Source organism: Zootoca vivipara, chromosome 7 (assembly GCF_965207765.1).
Source record: "Zootoca vivipara chromosome 7, rZooViv2.hap1.1, whole genome shotgun sequence".
NCBI lineage: Eukaryota > Metazoa > Chordata > Lepidosauria > Squamata > Lacertidae > Zootoca > Zootoca vivipara.
In genome coordinates this window covers 91,666,572-91,688,777 of record NC_142590.1, presented here as the reverse complement: position 1 = coordinate 91,688,777, position 22,206 = coordinate 91,666,572, and the positions used below count along the sequence as shown (strand labels likewise).

Genomic DNA, 22,206 nt, shown 5'->3' with positions numbered 1-22,206 from the left:
TCTTCTTCTTCTTCTTCTTCTTCTTCTTCTTCTTCTTCTTTCCAAAGCAAGATGTGAACCCAAATTCAGACATCCCGCGAAACTCGCACTTCTCTGAACTTTGCACTTCCCCAACCAAGTAACTTGTAGTAAAATGCACGTATTAGAGGCAATTGGTTTGCAAAAAGAGAGGGGGGAGAAATTGCTTGTTAAAAACGTGCATAGCAGAAGAGATAGGGCAGGTTTTGCCACACTTAAAAAACTGGGTCGCTAGGAATGGTTTCTCCTCCCTGTGAAATATTGCACTCAGGATCAGGGTTGCTGCAGGGGCTAACCCGGATGATTGTGAGGTTGGCAAAGCCATGCTAATTTTCTAAAGGGGGGAGGAGATGGTGGAGGTGGTGGTGGTTGTGCTGTGCTACTGGAAATAAAGTGGGCTTAATGCTAGAGACAGCAAGCTTAAATGACTGTAGAGTTAGAGATAGATAGATGATAGATAGATAACAGAGCATGAGAGAATCCCGGGTGGGGTGGGGAGGATATTGAGCACCAGACAGCACGGGAATGTGACTGTATAAAGCAGCATATATGGGGACATGACAAGAAGTCAAACTGGGAGAAGTGGGAGTCAAGACCACTGGGGAAGGTGGTGGGCGCTCTTTTGTTGGACATTTTAAAGCAGAGGTTGGGTGTCCACCTGCCAGGGATTCTTCAGCTTTGATTCCTGCTTTGCAGGGGGTTGGACTAGATGATCCACGGGGGTCCCTTGCAGCTCTACAAGCCTGTGATTCTGTGAGGGTGAAGAGATCTAAAAGACAAGAGCCTTTGCCCTGTGTCTTTGGTAGCTGGGAAGAATGGTTTTTTGTTTTTTTTTGCAGTGTGTGACATAACATCCCATTTCAAATGCAATGATTAAAGATAAAGGTGCTTGCAGGTGGGTGGGTGGGAGGCAGCCAAATAGGCATTTCTGTAATGTATGTATAGGGAAGAGATGATAGAGGCTTTCCAAATTACAGTGGTACCTCGGTTTATGAACACAATTGGTTCCAGAAGTCTGTTCATAAACTGAAGCGTTCATAAACTGAAGCGAACTTTCCCATTGAAAGTTACAGGTAGGTAGCTGTGTTGGTCTGAGTCGAAGCAAAATAAAAAGATTCCTTCAGTAGCACCTTAAAGACCAACTCAGTTTATATTTTGGTATGAGCTTTCGTGTGCATGCACACTTCTTCAGATACAAGAAGTGTGCATGCACACGAAAGCTCATACCAAAATATAAACTGAGTTGGTCTTTAAGGTGCTACTGAAGGAATCTTTTTATTTTCCCATTGAAAGTAATGGAAAGTGGATTAATCTGTTTCAGACGGGTCCGCGGAGTACTTAAACAGAAGCGTTCATAAACTGAAGCAAACCTTCCCATTGAAAGTAATAAGTGGATTAATCCATTCCAGATGGGTCCGCGGAGTACTCAACCTGAAGCGTACTTAACCCGAAGCATGGGTGTAATTGGTTCCGGAAGTCTGTTCATAAACTGGAGCGTTCATAAACTGAAGCGAACTTTCCCACTGAAAGTTATAGAAAGTGAATTAATCCATTCCAGATGGGTCCGCGGCGTTCATAAACTGAAAATTCATAAACCGAGGTGTTCATAAACCGAGGTTCCACTGTATGAGACATCATCTCACATACTACTAGAAAGCCTTGGGGGAGTCATCTGGTGAAATTGACCTGGATGAGATTTACAGTAGGACGGACAGAAGGATCTGTTCCTTTCACCGATTCCAAGTAATGATTTTATGGCACCTGCAGGAGCTGACTTAGATGGCTTTTTAGAAAGAGTTGTTGGAGGACGGCTTGGCTCTTTGCCATAATTGCTCAATGGAGCCTCCTTGTGCAGAGGTAGTCTACCTCTGAAATTAGATCCTGGGGACAAAGAGCAGGGGGTGGTTTTTACACCCTGGTGTTCTATGTTTGAGCTTGCCACTATTGGAAACAAAATGCTGAAGTTCTCTCTGCCCTGGCAAGGCTGCTCTTTACAACTAGGGTTGATGGGAGTTGCGGTCCTCCAAAACATCTAGAGAATATCAGGCCATGGAAGGCTGTGGTCTAGTGAAACAGGGCTAACAGGCAAAGCAGGGACGCGGGTGGCGCTGTGGTCTAAACCACGGAGCCTCTTGGGCTTGCCGATTGGAAGGTTGGTGGTTCAAATCCCTGTGAAGGAGTTTGCTTCCGTTGCTCTGTCCCAGCTCCTGCCAACCTAGCAGTTTTAAAGCACACCAGTGCAAGTAGATAAATGGATACCACTGTGGCGGGAAGGTAAACAGTGTTTCCGTGCACTCTGGCTTCCATCATAGTGTTCCGGTGTGCCAGAAGCGGTTTAGTCCTGCTGGCCACATGACCCAGAAAGCTGTCTGTGGACAAATGCCGGCTCCCTTGGCCTGAAAGTGAGATGAGCGCCGCAACCCCATAGTCTCCTTTCACTGGACTTAACCGTCCAGGGGTCCTTTACCTTTGACCTTTAATAGGCAAAATTTGCTAGTTGAACAGAACGTAGCCTTCCCTATAGGCTCTGGATCCATGGCTTGAGATTTTAAGAACTTAAGAACGTAATAAAAGCCTGCTGGATCAGGCCAATAACCTATCTAGTCCAGCAACCTGTTCTCGCAATGGCCAACCAGATGCCTGTGGGAAACCAACAAGCAGGACCTGAGAACAAGGGCACTCTCCCCTCCGGTGATTTCAGCAACTGCTATGTAAAGGCATTGCTGCCTCTGACTGTGGAGGCAGAGTAGAGCCATCCTGGCTAGTAGCCACCGATAGCCCTCTCATCCCTGAATTTCTCTAATCTTCTTTGAAAGCCATCCAAGTTTGGGTGGCTATCACTGCCACCCATGGGAGCGAGTTCTATAGTTTAACTAAGTGCTACATGAAGAAGGGCTTTTAAAAATCTGCCCCAAACCTTCCAACAATTCTGAATCTTGCTCTTTCCACATGAAGCTGAGCCCCTAAAACTTCAGGCCAGCACCCGAGACCTGCCAACCAGCCCTAGAGAAGAGGGTCTTCGCTCCAAGACAAGTTCAGCTCTGGGGACAAGTGGAAGAGATGCTAAGAGGAGCACCCACCGGGAGACGGTCGGAGATGACAAAGAGCTGTTCTCTACTGGATAGCAGACTTCCCTCCCTCCCTCCCCTCTTTCTCCTCCGTGGTGGCCTCGCTGCAGCTCCTCACCAGCGTTGACCTAAAAATGTCTGTGGCCTTGGCATGAGCTTGGTCAGCCGGTCCGATGACTCTTTGCAGGATGCAACCCTGGCGAACCGTTCAGCTAACCCGAGCTGGAACCTGGAACCTGTGCGTTGTGGTTGGTGCAGAGCCAACACTACCACGAGGCTTCCTGAGGCAGCCGCCTCAAACGGCACTCTGGGAGGGATGGCAGATTTGGACCCGAGTGCTGCATCTCCTTCCTTGCCTCCTGCCTGCTTCCTCATGGCGCCTCCTCCTCCTCTTCCCTGGGGTAGCCTATTCACATGTCCACATCCCTTTTTATCCTCCATTCAGGTAAGGGTGGTGGTGGTGGTCGTCGTCGTAAGATGAGCACCCTTCAGCCACTGGTTGTCTGGTTGGCATCCGTCTGTCTTGGGAGACACTGGAAGAGTGAAGTCAAACCATTGGGCGGTTGCAGCGCTCGCTATGGCTGCAGAGACCGACGAGGGAGAGACATGTTTCGTTGCACCTTGGGCAAGTGAAGGTGCCCAGTTGTGCTGCTGCAGATGCACCATGGCAATTCTCCTCCCAGTGGTCATTCCTTCTCTGCTCACTGCTGTGGATGCATAGCAGAACTGTCCGTTGCCAGGCACTGCGGTCGTCTGCAAGGGATTCCCACCCGGCGGGTTTGCAGACATCTTTGTGGTGCAGAGTTGGCCTGGCGCTCTCCAACCACCACAGTACCTCCTCTCCACCCAAAGGCATATTTCAGTCCATCAGAAAGACTCAAGTCAGGTGCAAAGCAGCAGGTGCCTTTAGCTCTGACAGAGGCTTAGAGGGTAGCATCCCTATCCCTACTCTAACTACACTTTTGGGGAGGGGGGGGACGACATCATTTTCTGGTTTGCCTTGGGCAGCAAAATGTATTGGGCCAGCCCTTGGTTGTTGCACACAAAGGGATCAAAAGGAAGAATGCAGGGTTTCCTGGGAGCCACCACGGTCAAGGCCTTTGATGAGGAGGCCTTGACATTGAGCTGCTTCTTACTGATGAGGCCAGTCTGTGTATACGGAGCAGGGAGGCTGTGACGCTTAGGAAGCTGCCATCTCCTGAGTCTGCCCAGCTCAGTATCGCCTACACCAGCAGTCCAACCTTTTTAGACCCATCCCCACAGCTTCCTCTGGTCCCCGAGTAGCACTGACCACAACAGGCCTTTAATATAACCTAAAATTATGAGCTGTGCCTTGCACCTTCAGCTAACACTCAAGAGGAAGGAGAGGGCTGAGCTGGGGAGATGACTAAGCAGGTCTCTGTAACAGGACTGTCTTCCTTTTGTAAAATTAAGGCTCAGTACTCATAGTGACGGGGTGAGCTCCCGTTGCTTGGTCCCAGCTCCTGCCAACCTAGCAGTTCGAAAGCATGTCAAAATGCAAGTAGATAAATAGGAACCGCTACAGCGGGAAGGTAAACGGCGTTTCCATGTGCTGCTCTGGTTTGCCAGAAGCGGCTTTGTCATGCTGGCCACATGACCTGGAAGCTATACGCCGGCTCCCTCAGCCAATAATGCGAGATGAGCGTGCAACCCTAGAGTCTGTCACGACTGGACCTAATGGTCAGGGGTCCCTTTACCTTTACTCATAGTCTAGGGCTTGCTGATCAGAAGGTCGGTGGTTCGAATCCCTGCAACGGGGTGAGCTCCCATTGCTCGGTCCCAGCTCCTGCCCACCTAGCAGTTCGAAAGCGCATCAAAGTGCAAGTAGATAAATAGGGACCGCTCTGGCGGGAAGGTAAATGGCGTTTCCGTGCGCTGCTCTGATTCGCCAGAAGCAGCTTTGTCATGCTGGCCACATAACCCGGAAGCTTTCTGTGGACAAACACCGGCTCCCTCGGCCTATAGAGCGAGATGAGCGCCGCAACCCCAGAGTCGGACACGACTGGACCTGATGGTCAGGGGCCCCTTTACCTTTACTCATAAAATGCAACTACTGGACTTCATCAGTAAAAACGGCCCCTTTGCTATATAACTCAAGTCATTTTGTACTCCTCCCCCCATCAGATTATGCTTAGCCAAGCCGGGCTTCAATGAACGAGGAGAGAAGCTCTCGGACCCGGGGGAACTGATCAGTACACAATAGGACCGAAATATGGGTCAAGCGAAAGCCCTAAGAGATGGAATAGGGATCTTGTGGCTCTCTGGATCTTTCTGTGCTCAAGTTCCCATCATCCCTGAGCATTGGCCGTGCTGGCTGATGAGAGTTGAAGTCCAAGAATATTTGGAGAGCCACACCAGCTAAGCTCTTGGTAGTGACCAAATCGCTTCCACTTTCCATACCACGCCCGACACTTGGGTGGAGCTGTTGCAAAAAGGGACAGTACTAATAGGACCAGCAGTCGTTCGTCGTGCATTCAGCCAAGGAAAATGCTAGAGTACAAGAGGCCCTCCACAGTAGGGACATCCACAAAGTGGCCTTATTTTCGACCAGACCATTGGTCCACCTAGCCAAGCATCTTCTATCGCCAAATTTCACATCTTCTTTGGGTCTTTGAGGACAACCTCTCCTAGGCTTCTTCCCCAAGATCCTTGAAAGTGGAGAAGCCAGGGACTTGGACCTCAAAGGAGATTCTCTGCCAGAGTTATAGGGACTCTCCCTTACTAGCCAGGAAACTGTGGTAGGGTAGCTGTGGGGCATTAGCCAAAGGGCCACCAGCCCCTCCTGCCTTACAGATCCCAAACCCTTACCGCCCCGAGGAGGGAGGCTAAAACAGCTTCTGTGGCTCTAGGTCAGCCTTCCAGAGGTTTCGGGCTTCAATTCCCACCATCCCTAGGAAAAACAGCTGTACGATGATGGGGCTAACAGTAGCATGGCCCTCCTGGATGGGTCCAATGTAAGTTGTAGCCCAAAACCTGGGGGGGGGGGAGGAAACCAACCAGGTTGGCGGAGGCTGCTCTAGAGATTTCAAGGGACAGAGGGTCTTTTTTGCCAACTCCGGGGAACAAAACTGCAGTTCTGTTTCCACCATTCGTAGTCCCAGTCTGCAACACCCAATAGGTGACCGAGGGTGTTTAAAGAAATGTCCCCCCCCCCAAATGATGTATTTGTCAATATTTCTTCCCCCATCCCCCACTGTGTTCCTCCATCCAATTAAAAGTTGATCCTGTAATACTTAACATATCTTTGCAGTTCTTCCAGGGGGCTCTTTGGGTCACACGCTGCTCATGGCGTTTTTGGAACTGGTGGATGGAAAACACAAAGTACCCGAAGGTGGAAGTTTTTTTTTGGGGGGGGGAGACATACCTGCCTGAAGCGAGTCAGGTAGCTACACCAAAATTGATGTTCTCTGGGCCACCCATTCCCCGGTCTTCAGCCAAAATATCCCTACAAAGTTTGCTGCCACGAGCGGTCATAGTAGCGCTTTGGTAAATAAATCCTGGTAAAGGATTAGCTTCACATTCATTTAATAAGAGGGGGATTGTATTTAAAGGGACACTTGTTCTTTGCAGCTACTTTGTTTCCGGTGTGTTGCTGCTACAGAAGAAATCAGCAATGACCGACTCGAGCCTGCAACTAAGGGTTGCAGTGCAGTGTGCTTCTGTCCAGAGCTTCAGCCACTTCATTCCTCTCTCACTTGTACAGTATCCCATGGTCCGTGAGCGAAATCCTGTGTGCTTAATCCCAGTTGCATTAAATTCTTTAGTTCCCCCACTGACCCCTACCAGAAACTCTCTTCCCGATTCACGCCAACAAGCTATTTCGCTGCATTTTCCTGGGACAAAGGTGACCCATCCAGACAGAAAGATCCCCCCCACCCTTTATACATAGATTTGTGTTCCTGTTCCAGCTTGCACCTCTCAAGATCCCACTGAGTTACTTCACATCATCACAGGGAGACTTGAATTGGCGTATTGGCGTTGAGATGACCCTCCCCTTCCATGGTTGACACCTGCTTTCCTTTACTAAATTCTCTCCCCATTCATTTCGTATCTCGAAAGGCATATCCACAGAGAATTCGGCAACAGGCTCATTTATTTCAATTGATTAGCCAGTCAATCCCATCTGAAGGCAAACAATTAAGTGAGTGGCAATTCTTTTAATCAAGTAACAGTCCGCTAGGATAGAGGTAAGTATTTCTCAAATGGGGTGGAATTGATTCAGTTCACACACTACGCACATCAGCTGGCAAAATGGATCAGAGGCACAGAGCTACAGTTCTGGAGTTTATTTTGCGGGTCTGCTTTTACACTAGGAACAGCTATTTGAATATTACAGTGGTACCTCGGTTTACAAACACAATTGGTTCCGGAAGTCTGTACTTAACCTGAAGCGTACTTAACCTGAAGTGAACTTTCCCATTGAAAGTAATGGAAAGTGGATTAATTTGTTCCAGACGGGTCCATGGAGTACTCAACCTGAAGCATTCTTAACCCGAGGTGTACTTACCGTAAACCAAGGTATGATTGTATTATTATTATTATTATTATTATTATTATTATTATTATTATTATGCTTTAACACAATACCTTCCTCATGGGGCTTTGGGGAAAAAGCAGAGACTAGGGTTTAGAAGCCTATTCTCTCCAATGAGGATACACATTAGCCTGGCGTGCTATGGTCCATGGGGTCACGAAGAGTCGGACACGACTAAACAACATTATTATACTTTTGACATCGTGCTTCTCGCCAACGTTTAAGTCCTGGTGACACAGAGAATGCACCTCCACACAACCCAGCTGTGATTCCTGCATTGCAGGGGGTTGGACTAGATGACCCTGGGGGGTCTCTTCCAAACACTACAGTTCTATGGTCGTCCTGAGTGTCGTCGCCCAAAGAGTCAACAACCACCGCGTGAAAGAACATGAACTTTTATTATTACTTTAAAGGGGTTAACTTGCAACACACCTACTCAGGTCACCCCTATGACAACACACACACAGTCCTTATTATAATCGAAGCCACAGCCCGTCTGTAGAGACAACATCCCTGTGGAGCAGGGATCATTAATGCGGCAGTTTGGAAATCTCAAAGCCACTGAAACGCTCCAAGTGGAAACGAACGTTCCCGGTTTACTCCCTGTGCTTATTAAGAGCATAGATGGCTTTCAGAACTCAAGTGCTGCCAGTCCACCCAAGCAGCCCCCCCGCCTGGTATGGTAACTGCTTCAAGCAGAAATTTTGCCATCTCTGGTGGCAGGCAGTTCCCAAGACCTCCCAGTGACGTGGTGAAGAGCAAGCGAAGCAACTTGCACCAGAGAATCACGCAATTTCAATTTTTTAAAAAGCCATCTTGTGGCGGCTGCAAGCCTTGCAGGAAAAAACAACTCTCTGATAATATCAGCTGACCCTCCCCGCCCGAAAAATCGCAGCAGTGCCTCCTCTTTGCAGGGATAGATGGGGCGGAGTGATGGAAACTCGCCAACCAGAGGAAGAAAACTGTCCTCTCTCACACAAAAAGCTAACTGGAAGGCCACTGTGACCACCGTGTTGAAAAACGATTGTGGGAACCTGTTCTTGGGCAGAGCCACATCAGAGTCAGAGAAGTGGGTGCCCTACAGTTGCTGCCGGACTCCTAACTCCCATCAGCCCTTGCAGGTAGCATGGCCGAAGCTTGTGGCTGATGGGAGTTGGGACTCAGATGACCGGAGGGCCACAGGCTCCCCTTCCACGAGAAACGCTGTCTGGCAGTGCCTGGAAGATAAGGCAGAGAACGCCATTTCTGGCTAAAGAGCGAGAGAGAGGGGGGCAAGCCTTTTCCACACAGCCGTGCGGTGTAGGCCAGCCGGTTCGCTACCCTGAAGGGAGAGGGTAGAAGATGATTGCCTCCACTTCAAGCCCTACTCCCCAGAGAAGTCAAAACAGCTGCCAGGCAGCGGGAATAAAAAGCTCTTTTGTACTTAAGGGGAACAGGATCCAAGTCCACAAGAGGAAGAGAGGCAGATGGATACAATTCACCTTTTTTTGCATGTACGCTATCCAATATTGTTTGTGTGTGTGTGTTTTAATGGATCTGTTCCCTTAACAGCAGCCGAGCGAGGAGAGGGATGCTGTTCCTTAGCTTATGCCTATAAAAGGAAAAAAACCCTCACCTGTTGAATTTCTGCTGCCAGCCTGCAGTTCAAAAGGCACAGAGCCCGCAAAGGAAGGCCACGCCCTTGCATGCAACACAAATAGGTCGATCTGGGCCTACTTTGCTGGGGACGTTGTGTGTGTGTGTGTGGCAACTGGAGAAGGGGAACCAAAAAGTTACTGTGCTTTTAGAGGCAGTTCTGGGGACCCAGCTGTCTGCCCCCCCCCAAGCTGAGACTGATGGGGACTGTGGTCCTAGACTTCTGGAGGGAATTCCACTTTGGGAAGGCTGTCACGAAGCCAGCATGCAAGAGATTACCCTCTAAAGCAAAACACATCATCACAAGACAGGGGTGCAGGCAGCTGTCGGCATTCGGCAAGCCCTGGGGCCCCTAAACGGTGCCGATAAATGGCTCTGCCCAGGCCAAGGAGCCAAGTCAATTTGCCTGCCACTAAAACACCCAATCACCCTGCTGCCATTTCAGCTTCTTCCCAGCCTGCTCTGTGCCAACTCAAGTGTGCCACCTGGGAAGAGAAGCTTTTTTGGGTGTTGACTTGCCGGGTAGCCAGTTGGGTTTCATCAGAAGCTAGGAAAATGGGGGCGTGGGAATGGCCTTTCAAGGAAGAAAGGGGTTTTAAGTTGGAAACTGTTTTGAGTGACAAGCTGGGGAGGGCGGAGGCATTTTGGAGGCCGGGCTCCAGATTGGTCCAACTCTTCCCCACCTGCCCCTGCTATGCTTGGCGTCAGAAAGCATCAGCGGTCAGCTGGGTTGCTGGGCACACCAATCTTTTGGAACGGGACAATTCCTCCCTGACCCCGTCACATCCTTTGAAAACCAACACCCCAGCAGATGCTAAGAGCACGGCCGCCCTGCTTCACGGGCGCTCGCCGTTTCAAGGTGACGGCGAAGTCACCCTAAAGAGTTTGGGGCAGCAGGAGAAGATGGAGGGGGGAAAATATACATATATACACATTTCTATGCACAGGCCTTCCTCTTCCGGTTTATGTGGTGGGAAATCAAAGCAGGAGACAGGGTGGCGGCCTCCTTGCAGACGGAAGCACATGCCCCAAATGCTTGGGGGTCAGAGTTGAGCGCCGATCAACCCGAGGGGAGCAGGTCCTCGGCATTCCTCACATGAACATGTCGTCGTAGTTGGGGGGTGGCAGGTGGTCGGGGTCTGGCCTGGAAGGTGAATGAAGAGCATCAGCCACCACTCCCCATATTCTAGGGCGAGCAAGAATAAAATGCTACCCATTCCATCTACAGCGTGGGTAGGCAAACTAAGGCCGGGAGCCGGATCCATCTCTTGACTTCTGTCTTCTGGGGGTTTTCCTGTTGTTATTCTGTCTCTCACAGCTACAATAAACGCTACCATTAGAATTATGGACTGGTCATTTCTTTGTCAGAGGGCAAATGGGGAAATTTAGCAGGGGATCAAATACCCCCCCCCCCACTGTAAGGATCCATGAATGCAGGGGAGGGAAGTCAAAGGGGAATTATGTTTCTATTGAGTTTGGCTTTATTTATTTTTTGTTATTGCAAGTAAAATTGAAAATGCTAAAAACTCTCTCTCCATATATATATATATAGAGAGAGAAGAGAAGATTATTTTTGCATTTTCAATTTTACATTATATATATATATATATATATGAGAGTCCTTCCCTCCCCTGCCTGGAGAAACCAGAGATCAAACCAGCAGCCTTCTGCCTTCAAAGCAGATGCACTGACCCTGAACTACGGCAACCCTGAAAGGCAGGCCCCGTTCTGAAAACCTAGCTAAATCTCTGCAGCTCCTGCAGATGGCAGGATGCTATTATTTCTGTTGGGTACGGGTTGAATTAATTATTGGTTAAATTAGTGAAAAGGGAGCAGCTGTTTGGATTTCCTGACCCTGGCATGAAAATGTCTTGCAATGCAGAAACGTTTTCAGCATTGACATTCTAGGCTGGTGTCTGTCCCTGCCCCTCCCTGCAAACTTGCCCCCACACTTACCCACTCCGGTTTGCCCCAGGGGGTCCAAAGGGGTCAAACCTGGCACCGGGAGGCACAGATCCCCGAGGGAGCCTGTTGGGGAGTCCTGAAGACGGGTCGATAATGGGATTTGGAAACCCTGAACGAAGCGGATCCATAATCATCCCACCGCTCCGGCTCCTGAGCAAGAAGAATTTGTGGAGATTGGAGAAGATCCATGGGGGAACATGAGCTGGAAATTTCTTGGTGTTTTTTTTAAAAAAACAGCCTTTTTTTGGTAAAGGGGACAAACTTACCCAAAGGGGTTCAGATCTTCTCCTCCAACCGCAAAGGGCCCCATGGGGTCTGGCCTGAAACGGAAACGGCGTTTTCACTCTCGGCCGAGAAATATAAGCAAAGCTCAGCTCAACGCCAGGATCCAGCCTTGCGCATGTGAACCTAGCAGCATCCTTGGACCAAACCTCTGGACCAAAGCCAGCCCCCATCAAAATCAGGCCCTCCCCACAAGAGGCCCCCCCCCCAGCGCTCTCTGCCGCATGGGAAGGGGCTTTACCAGTTGGGCTGCCGGCTGCCGTGGGGGTGCCGAGGTGGAATCCACAGCGGGTCATGGTCGGGAGGGTTGGGAGGAGACGGGTTCCGCTCACGCCTGGGCTCCTCCTTGGCCACGCTCCTCTCTTTGGCCGCCTCGAAGGGAGAGACGATGTGGGCCGCGACCTGCGCCTGCAGCTCCTCAGTGTTCTGGAACACTCTGAGGTGGGAGAGGCAGAGAAGGCAGGCAGAATTAGAGACCTCAGTTCCGACCACACAGCTTACCTTCCAAGTCCCGGACTGCAGAATCCGGGACCGGCAGCCGTGTGACACCGGAAGTTGCGTCGATGTAACTTCCGGTGTCGCTTTGCCCTTCTATGGGCACCAAAAATGGCCACCGCCGGCTTCAAAAGTAGCTTCTACGCATGACCGGAAGTGCGTCGACGCAACTTCCGGTGTCGCCCCGCCCATCTATGGGCACCAAAATGGCCGCCACCGACACCGGAAGTCGTATCTACGCACTTCCGCTCATGCGTAGATGCGACTTTTGAAGCCGGTGGCGGCCATTTTGTGCCCAGAGAAGGGCAAATCAGAAAGAAAAAAATGGCCGCCGGCAGGAGAAAATAAAGGAGAAAAACGGGAGACGAAGTGATACGGGGGACCACCGGGAAAAGGTAAGTAAAAACGGGGGTTTCCCGGGGAAAACGGGAGACTTGGCAGCTATGCCACACAGTGGGAAACTGTTTTAACTGCTATAACGAGGGTGTCTCTGGACCTTAAATTGAGGCTCATACAACACACAAAAAAGCAATATTTAGAATACACTTGACCCCATTACGTTTGTTTTTTAAAAAGGGCTATCTAAGGTATCTAACTGTTGGAGATGCAATAGGGATAATGCTTCTCGAAAACATGTGTTTTTTCATTCTCCTATGTTGAAAGATTTTTGGCAGAAGGTAACTGAAACCACCAACAGAAGAGCACGGAACAACCTTACGTTCTCAGAGCAAAATATCCTCTTTAATTATATACCTGGTGTAGAATAGTGGGTAAGAAGGATGAAGACACAGCTCTCAAAACAACCAGCCCTTTATTCTAGCTCTGAGTCCAGACTGAACAGCAGCTTAGCCAACTGGCTTATATAGTACTCAGTAACTTGCAACAAACTTCCCCTAGCTACCCAATCAGTGAACAGCACTCTCAATCCTTCATTTGCATGTTGTGGACCTGAGTGAGAACTGCAGCCACAGTGGGCAGGGTAAGAACGGCAGCCATGGTGGCCAGAAGGAACACTGCAGTTAACTTAATACATAACACCTGGCACATGTAACGTTGCAAAAGGACAATATGTGTGGGCTCTCTGTGCCCTTATCACAGCAAAAACGAGTTGGAAAAATAAAAATGCGGCGGCTCCTTTCTACGATTGAAGACTTAAGACAAACTCGCAACATGTGAACAACTTGCATATAAATGCAGACTTGCCATGGACAAATGCAGTGATATTGGGAATCCATTCTTACAAATACTGTAATAGGTTAAGATCTGGTAAAGTACAATAACAACCTTGTAAAATGTAGAGTTCTGGGTTTTTGCCCCCCCCCCTTTAATTTCTCTTCTTCATGGGTTCTGTTTCTCTTTTTATTTTTCTCTCTTTTATTTACATCTCACAATGTTTAGTGCACATATAATTATGTACTTTTTAAACTTTCAATAAAGATGTTAAAAAGAGAAGGCAGATGTGAAAAGACAAGGCGGGGCAGGGGGATGTGATGCTCCAGGCCAGCCTGCGATACTGGATGATCGTTGGGGGTCCTGCCCAACTCTACAGTTCTGAGATTCTACTCTATGAACCTCATGGTGCAAATCTGGGTGCAGAATGGCAGAATCTGGGCATGGCTTGCTTCCGAATCCCCCGCACCCTGCAGCAATTGTAAACAGGTTATTGCCTTGTCTGAGTCAGGGGTGGAAGGCTAAATAAATGGGGGGGGGACTCAGGTGGGATGGGGGGTGCAGAAATATCTCTGTTGAGGGTCTCAAGGAGGGACTCCGAAAAGGAACTTTGCTGGCAGAGAGCGAGCACACAGAGGTTTCAGGCTCAGTCACTCAATGTCTCCTGTAAAAGGTTGGCCAGTTGCTGCCTCTCAACTTGGCCTACCTCACAGGGTTGTTAGGGGGGTGGAATGAAGACGGGAGAGATTCTATGACTCCGTGTTATCTTTCTTGTTTATTTCTCTTTCTGTTTTGTTTGCAATGGTGTACTTTTCCATGTTGCAATCTGCCTTTGAGCATGGTTTGAACTATGGAAAGACAACATTCAAATAAAACGATGTATGCACTATATGTGTTTGGCTTGCCCACTAGTGAACGGAAGAGGATTAGTTTTTCCCATGCATGTCTGATCTGGCTGGGGTTCTCGGCTTACGTTCCCACGGCTGTGGAAAGGCCACGTATGTCTCCCCCCACCCAAGGGCCCCTTCGCAAACAGACACCGCTCTTCTTCGGAATGCATGCAAGACCTTTAGAAAGAGCTGCGATTACTTGTCAAAATCAGCCAGGTGTTCCGGGTCGACGAAATCGGACACTTTCAAGGTCAAAGCTGACACTTTCTGTGACTTGGGATCCTGGAGGGAAAACGGAAAAGAGAGTGCTGAGCTTGGAAAGGATGGGAGGTGGAAAAGCGGGAGGCAGGGGGAGTATGAACCCACCCCCTATTGGGGGGCAGCAGGAGGGCAGCAAGGAAAATCTCCCTCCTGAAAGTTGTGCCGCCATGTGTGGGAAAGAGCTGGGAAGAAATCTCGGTCTGCGCATGGTCAGAGGCACTCTTCTCCAATTATCCTCATACAGCAGGATTGATCCCTGGCACTGGAAAAAAAGATTCCAGTGCTCACATTAAGTAAGTACAATTGAACCAAACAGGAAAGGCAAGTTGGACCCAGTGCAGATTATAACTGGTGATGGGACAAAACTTAGCGGAGAACCACAGCCTCAAAGCAAATGTCTGTGTACTGGTTTACAAACAGGAACGGGGGACTGCAGCTTGGACTACAGCACCCATAATCACCAACCACTAGGCATGCTGGCTGGGAATGATGGAAGTTGTTGTAGCGCTGAGCAGGAATTGACAAACCGACAGCTGCTGTTTAAAGAGAATTGAATATAAGCAATGAATTGTGAGTCAGGGATAAATATGTAACATCAAGCAGCAACAGGTGGAAACGAATCTAGGACAAATTATTATTAATAATAATAATAATAATAATAATAATAATATTTTATTATTTATATCCCACCCATCTGGCTGGGTTTCTCCAGCGACTCTGGGCGGCTCCCAACAGAATATTTAAAACACGCTAAAACATTAAAAATTAAAAACTTCCCTAAACTGGACTTTTTAAAAAAATATTGAATTAAACTTGATGTAATTTGGCACTGGTTTGTTAAAAATATGAAAAATAAAATAAAATTGACAGATGGGAGTAGGAGCACCAGGACATATACTGCCACGGGGGCCAGATTAAATTGACCGGCAATCCGGATTAGGCCTCCAAAACAGACTTTGGACATGCCTGGCTTACTTTGACTGTTCTCATTGGTGTGCTTTTTCACTTAGAGTGGTACCTTGGTTCTCAAACTTAATCAGCTCTGGGAGTCCGTTCAAAAACCAAGGTGCGGCTTCCAATTGGCTGCAGGAGCTTCCTGCACTCAAGCGGAAGCCGCGTCGGACGTTCAGCTTCCAAGCTGTTCGAGAACCAAGGTACCACTGTACATACTTGTTTTTGACCTTTATTCTTGCCGACGACGTTACTGCCTATTTCATGTCCTCCGTAAACCACTTAGAGGTTCAATTTACAGTTAAGCCATGTACAACTTTTGCCAAACAAAATAAAAGAACGAAACGAAACAAGGCGGCTTTCGGTACTCGGGGGCCCCCAAACATTTCTCTCTCTCTCTGCTCCCTTCAGCTCAGGGCAGATGCAGAGGTGCGACCCTAATGCCACCTTTGGCAGACATTCTGACAACACGGGGGGGGGGGCGTTATCATCGAATTGTAAAGCCGTTATTATCAATTTATGATGGGGTGGAAGGTTCGCAGGCTATGAAGGTCTGGCTCAAAAATTTATTGACAGCTGCACAAATTATGATAGCTAGGAAGTGGAAGGAGCAAGCAGGATATAAAATGGAAGAATGGTATAAAGAGGTGTGGGATATAGCTATTAGTGATAAATTAACATGTGCCATTAAGGTAAGATGGGGAATATGCAGGAGAAATGGTTTTGGGGAGATATGGAGGGTGTTTCTAGAATTTGTACTGTTAAAACGGAAAGGGCTCAAACCATCGCAAGAGGTGTTGACATTTTGGGAGGTTGGATAGTTGCAAGGGAATGGTCTCGGGGGTGGGGTGCACAATTTTATCTTTATTTATTTATGATTATTACTTTGTCAAAAAAAATGGATAAAATGTAAATAAATAAATATATAAAATATAAATAAAAGAATGAAGGGGGGGGGAATTGTAGAGTTGGAAGGGGCCACCAGGATTATCTAGTCCAGTGTTTCCCAATCTTGGGTCTCTAGCTGTTTTGGGACTACAACCCCCATAATCCCTAACTAGCAGGACCAGTGGTCAGGGATGATGGGATGGGATTTGTAGTCCAAAAATAGCTGGAGCCCCAAGATTGGGAAACACTGATCTAGTTGTCCAAGCCCCTGCAGTGCAGGAATATTTTCTGCCCAACGTGGGGCTTGTACCCACGGCCCTGAGATGAAGAGTCTCGCACTCTAGCAAAGACCTTTCTGCTGCCGAAGGTCATTACCAGAGCACCTTCCTTGCGTGCAGAAGGACCCAAGGGCACCACCTCTAGGTAGGGCTTGAAATCCTGGGCAGCTGCTGCCAGTCAGTGGAGACAATACTGGGCCAGATGGGCCCAACAGACTATGTAAGGCAGATTCCCATGTTCCTATCAGCTGCCTGCAGAGCCGCCTCACCATGGCATTGAGGATGATGCTGCCGTCCATCATGATCCCCTTCAGCAGGAGGTCGCGGGAGTCGTCCTTCATCCTGTAACGGAGGGTGAACAGGTCGCTGTCTGCGTTCCACCCGGCAGGCAGCATCTCAGACTTCCTCTCGTCGGCCCCTGGCTGTGCAATGACACCCCAGAAGAGACAGGTGGAACTTTTAAAAATTCACTGGACTGCATCTCTTTGACCTCTGGCGGAAGGTGCATTGGGGTGGACTTTGGGCACTATTCTAGCTGTTTAAAGCACTTTTTACCTTCCTCTTCAGCTGAAAAGGCACCGGGGGGGGGGCGGCGCTCTTAAAGGCTTAAAAACCCTCCATTCCTTAACAGCGGATTCACTGGTTACAGAGATGACATGAAAGGAAAATGGGTTGGGGAAGGAGGAGGAAGAGTACAAGCACTTAAGAAAGTGAGTCTGGTACTAGTCCCTAAACGTGGCCTGGAAAGGACCTTCTCAGTGGTGGCAGCTTCCAGACTCGAACTCCCTTCCCAGGGAAGCTGGATTGGCTCCTTATCATTGTAACAACAACAACAACAACAACAACAACAACTCGGCCTTCCCCCTAAGGTCCCAGGGCAGGTCACAATATTAAAGCACAGTATTAAAAACAGTTCAAAGCAGCATGCAATAATAAAAATCAGTTAGGTCATACAAATAAATATACACAAGCAATTTTGACATTTTAATGCTGCAAGGCGCCATAGGACCTTAGGGGGAAGGGCAGGTAAACAACAACAACAACAACAACATGTGCAGGAAGAATGGCATTTGCAGGCTATATATCCAGCCAAGTTCTCTGGGTAGTTTTTACGATACAGAGGTCAATAAAAATTAAAACCAAAGCAAGCACCTGCCTACAGTTCTGGTTGCCACGCCCTTAAAAGCGAGCTATAATAGAACCGGGAAAGGAAGCCAACATTAAAACAGAATCATAGAGTTGAAGGGATCCAGGAGGTCATCCAGTCCAGCCCCCTGCAATGCAGAATCTCAACTAGATCCTGCATGACAGATGGCCATCCAACCTCTGCTTAAAAACCTCCAAGGAAGGAGAGTCCACCACCTCCCACCTTTTGGGGGTGGGTGGGGCCTGGGGGAGGAAGGGAAGTTATGGGGAAAGGCACAACACGCAAGACACGATAACCACATCCTGCCAGGCTGGTGGCCACTGCTTCTCACTGTCCTGGGAGGCCCGGCGATGCAGCTGGCCAGAAGCGTCCAGAGACGACGAAAGAGTGGGCAAGCCTCCCTCCTTTTCCGTCCCAGGAAGTAAAGCGGAGACAGCCAACGCCTTCGCCCTTATCACAGCCTGCCAAAGGGGAGGCCGCCACTACGCAGCTACCTAGTGGAGATCACGCCCCCTGGCATGATTATGCAGCTGGCCAGAGGCGCCGAGAGAGGGGGCAAGAGTTGGCAACCCTCCCTCCTTTCCCGGCCTAGTAAGCCACGCCAGCCTTATTCCCTGCCCTTTCCGCAGCCTGGCGCCACGACGCAGCTACTCAGACGACCTCACGCCCCCTTGGCCGCCATGCACCTGGCCAGAGGCGCCGAGAGAGAGGGGGGCGGGGAAGCGTTGGCAACCCTCCTCCATCATCCCTTCTCCTCTCACCTGGTCGCCGGCGCCGAGGCAGCGGAAGCCTTGCGTGATGAGCTTCCAGTGCAGGTAGCAGATCAAGGCGTCCTGCGGGCTGGAGATGTCCGGGGAGACCGAGTGGTAGAGGAGCTCCAGCCCGGCCATGGCGCCGTCCCGCCCGCCGCCTGCACGTGGGGAAGGAAGGAAGGAAGGAGAGAAGGAAGGAGGAAGGATTAGGAGGACGAGGAGAAAAGGGCCTCGCACGCAACCAGCCGCCGGCGCAGGAGGGTTCCTCTTCTCCTGCTAGGCTCGCTGCGAAAGCGAAAGTGACGACTGGGGAAGCAGCCTCCCCCGCGCGCGCGCGCAAAGGGAAAAGAGGGAGGAAGCCTTTGCCGGGTTAAGGAGAGTCCCCGCCGGCTCGCTCGACTCACAAGCCCGGCAGCCAACGCGGAGCCTGGCGCTGGGGTTCCGACGGCGGGGACGGGGACGCGTGCGCAAGGCGAGCACCACCACGTCCATGGCGAAGCGAGGCAACGGCGCGCCGCCTTGGCGTGCGCGCTGCTGTTTTTATGCCCGAGAGCGCACGGAAAGGACGGAAATGGGCTCCGGGTTTGGGGTTGTTTTGCGCCGGAAAAAAGTATGGCCGCAATAAAGTCAAATGTAAGAAATGTAATTCGGAAACATAAAGGGAAGATTGGACGGAGGTCACGTTGACGATTGCAAATAATTGAGGAACAAATGATTGTAGATTATTTGTTACAATTTTTTTCATGTTTTCTGTTTACATTTACTGAATATTTATGTTATGCAGTTCTCAATTAATAAAGCATTTTTTGGAAAAAAGAAAAAAAGAAAAAGCAGGGCCGCGAGCGGAAAGTGAGGAGGAAGGCAAACACGCAACGCTGAAAGTATCGTTGTGAGTTTGGGGTGGTCAGTCGGTGGGATGCCCGAGTCTTAATCCCTGGAGCCCTCGAAGGCGTGAAATTGATTGCAGGATCCCATTGTCGAGTTAGCATTCAAGTTCATACCCGCCAACATTTCTCTGGTGCATGGGTGCAGCCAGGATTTTTTTGGGTGTGTGTGATCTTTTTTTGGGGGGGGGGAGATCACAGGTAAAAATCCCCCCCAAAAGAGGACATTGCGGGGGACCTCAGTTAATAGAGTAGTGTTAATGCTTTTCAATACTTTTTGAGGGTTTAAGGGGGGCAGTCGCCTCCCTGCCCCTTCCTTAGCTACGCCCATGGTGCGATGAAAATAGTGATGTCCTGTTCAACAATACAGTAATATTAATAACAATAACTGTTGTTACCCCACCCATCAGACTGGGTTGCCCCAGCCACTCTGGTAGACACTCTGCAGAAGCTGTAACTCAAAAACACCGACAGATCTCTCTCCCCCTGAGTTTGTCTAGCCCTTTTAGGAGCCCTCCCCCCTCAGATGATGGTTGCAGGGTCTGGGTCGGTGCATACAGACTAAAAATGGATTAAAGCTTGCTTCAGCTTTCTAAGCATCTGGGAGGTTGAGAGACTCTTGACTGGGCCAAGGCCCCCGCCTAGGTGAGTTTCATGGCTGGTTGGGATTTGAACTGTGGTCGCCCAGATTCTAGCCCAGCACTCTTACCACTGTCCCAAACTGCCCCCCAAACACTGGTGATTGCCAAACAGGCCTGATGTAAAGGGATGGTGTCCTAAGCAGGTGACGTTACTGCTAAAAAATAATAATACTTTTTTTAGACCAGCCTTCCCAGATATCTAGAATTTATACAGTTTATACAGTTTATGTGTTTATACAGTTCACTGATGTTTTAAATTTATGGAATGTTTTAATCTGTAAACCCCAACAGGAAAAATGGTATGGGGTATAAATAAATGCATAATGATAATAATGGGTTTTTGTTTTGTATTTTACTAATAATTTTATTGTTTTATTCTTTTGGCGAACTGCTTTGAGGTTTGTTTGTTTTGCAATCAGGTACCGTATGTAATTTTTTTAATGAAATAAATATAAACAAATAAATGGGTTTAGATTATACCACCCTGTGCTGAGATACCTCTCTTCTCCCCAGGCTGACCTCTTCCCACTGGGGAAACCCCCTAGAACCAGGCTACCCCCCTTTGCACCCCCAACCCTTCCCATGTATTACTACTGACCATGTGTTTTCCGGGCTCTCTCCGCCATGGCTACTGCCACCTGCCCCACATGGTCCAAAGGGCACAGAAGAAGAGGGGCAGAGGCCGGGGTAATAACATGGGCTCCAGCTTTGCTTTGCCGACTTGCCCAGTTGCCGTGCAACGGAACCCCCCAGAGTTCCATGTTCCATGCGCCCAGCTCTTGCAATAGACTCCCGAGGCATTTTGGATCAGGGCAGAGAGGAAGGGCGCAGGGAGGGTGTCACCAGGATTGGGCCTAAATCCTTGGTGCTAAGTGAGCTTGCGATGCTGGTTCTTTCTTGCCTTCTGGCTCGCTCCTCCTCTCCCAAAACATGACAGCAGGTGAGCCCGCTCGGGAGTAAGGGAGCGATGCTTTATTACAGCAGAGGAGGAGGGAGTTCCAGTGTCATTTGGGAGCAGCCATCACCGTAAAGGCCCCGTCCCACGTCCCCACCAAGTGGGCCTGTGAGAGTGGCAGGGTGGAGAAAAGAGCCTCCCCAAAGATCTCAGAACCCAGGCAGGTTCAGAAGAGGGAATAGCAGGAGTTTTACCTGCCCTGCAATTCTCTTCAGCTGTTGCTCATTCTCCTGCCCCTGGCTCCTGGACCAGACTTGTTCCTTCCCTGGAGAAGCCAGACTGCCTGTTCCTTCCCTGGAGAAGCCAGACAAGAGTCCTTGTCAGGGAAAAAGGCAGTATAAATCATCATCATCATCATCATCATCATCATCATCATCATTATTAACCTTCCACCTCTGTGTTTGCTGTTGCTCCCCCTGGAAGGAGAGGAGGGGTGCTGGAGCATCCCTGGAAGAGGACCCAGATTTCTGGCTGGGGAGATGACAAAAGAAAGTTCCTGGCTAGGCCTCTCCTACATCGAAGGCACCCCCTCAAACTTTCCTACCTTGTCATTGTGATTTGTAAACCACTTTGAGGTTATTTTTTTTACAATCAAGCAGTGTACTGTATGAATTTTATGAAACGAACAAACAAACAAATATGGCCAATAGGCCTACAGTGACTCCATAGCATTTGATTACTCTTAATTACTTTTTTAACCCTGTCTTGCTTAACCATGGTGCCTGTGCTTGGCAGGGGGTTGGACTGGATGGCCCTTGTGGTCTCTTCCAACTCTTTGATTCTATGATTCTAAGAGTTCCAGTTGCTACGTTCCATGCAGTAATGGACCCGTGATTTTACTGTATTTATTTCGGTTTTATTTCATGTCTCAACAGCGATCTGTGATTGCATATGGACTACGTACCATCGGATCCTGTTTGATAATGCTGCGTTTTTCAGAATTTTGTATAACCACTTTGGTTCTCAAACGCCTTGGTTCCCAAATGCCTGGAAGTAAGTGTTCCGGTTTTTGAACTCTTTTTCGGGAGCCGAACATCCAATGTGGTTGTCGGCTGTTGTTTCCAGGCTGCTTGTGCCAATCAGAAGCTGCGCCTTGGTGTCTGAACATTTCGGAAGTCAAACAGACTTCCAGAACAGATTAAGTTTGGCGCTTTTGTATTTGCTATTCATTTTGCGTTTTTGTTTTTGAGGCTTTTTCGGTTAATTTGTTTTTGTGACTGTCATCAGTGCAGGTAAGGAAAAAAATTAATTTTTACTTTTATCATTTACAATACTGTCCTGTTTATTTTATAGTACTGTACATTGATTATTGCTTTCATTTTATGGATCAACGGTAAAATTCATATTAAATTGCTGTTTTAGGGGTTGCTT

General features: G+C 49.0%; 1 protein-coding gene across 1 annotated transcript; it reads right to left on the bottom strand.

The window, feature by feature from the left end:
• Positions 1-8,020: 8,020 nt before the first annotated feature.
• PSMF1 (proteasome inhibitor subunit 1) lies at positions 8,021-19,148 on the bottom strand. Its single transcript, XM_035123761.3, has 7 exons — positions 18,365-19,148; positions 16,726-16,878; positions 14,278-14,360; positions 11,765-11,959; positions 11,508-11,561; positions 11,233-11,391; positions 8,021-10,420 (listed from the first exon to the last, which is right to left on the bottom strand). Exons 1-7 carry the CDS (start codon positions 18,491-18,493, stop codon positions 10,369-10,371), a joined length of 825 nt encoding a protein of 274 aa, XP_034979652.1. The 5' UTR covers positions 18,494-19,148; the 3' UTR covers positions 8,021-10,368.
• Positions 19,149-22,206: the final 3,058 nt, after the last annotated feature.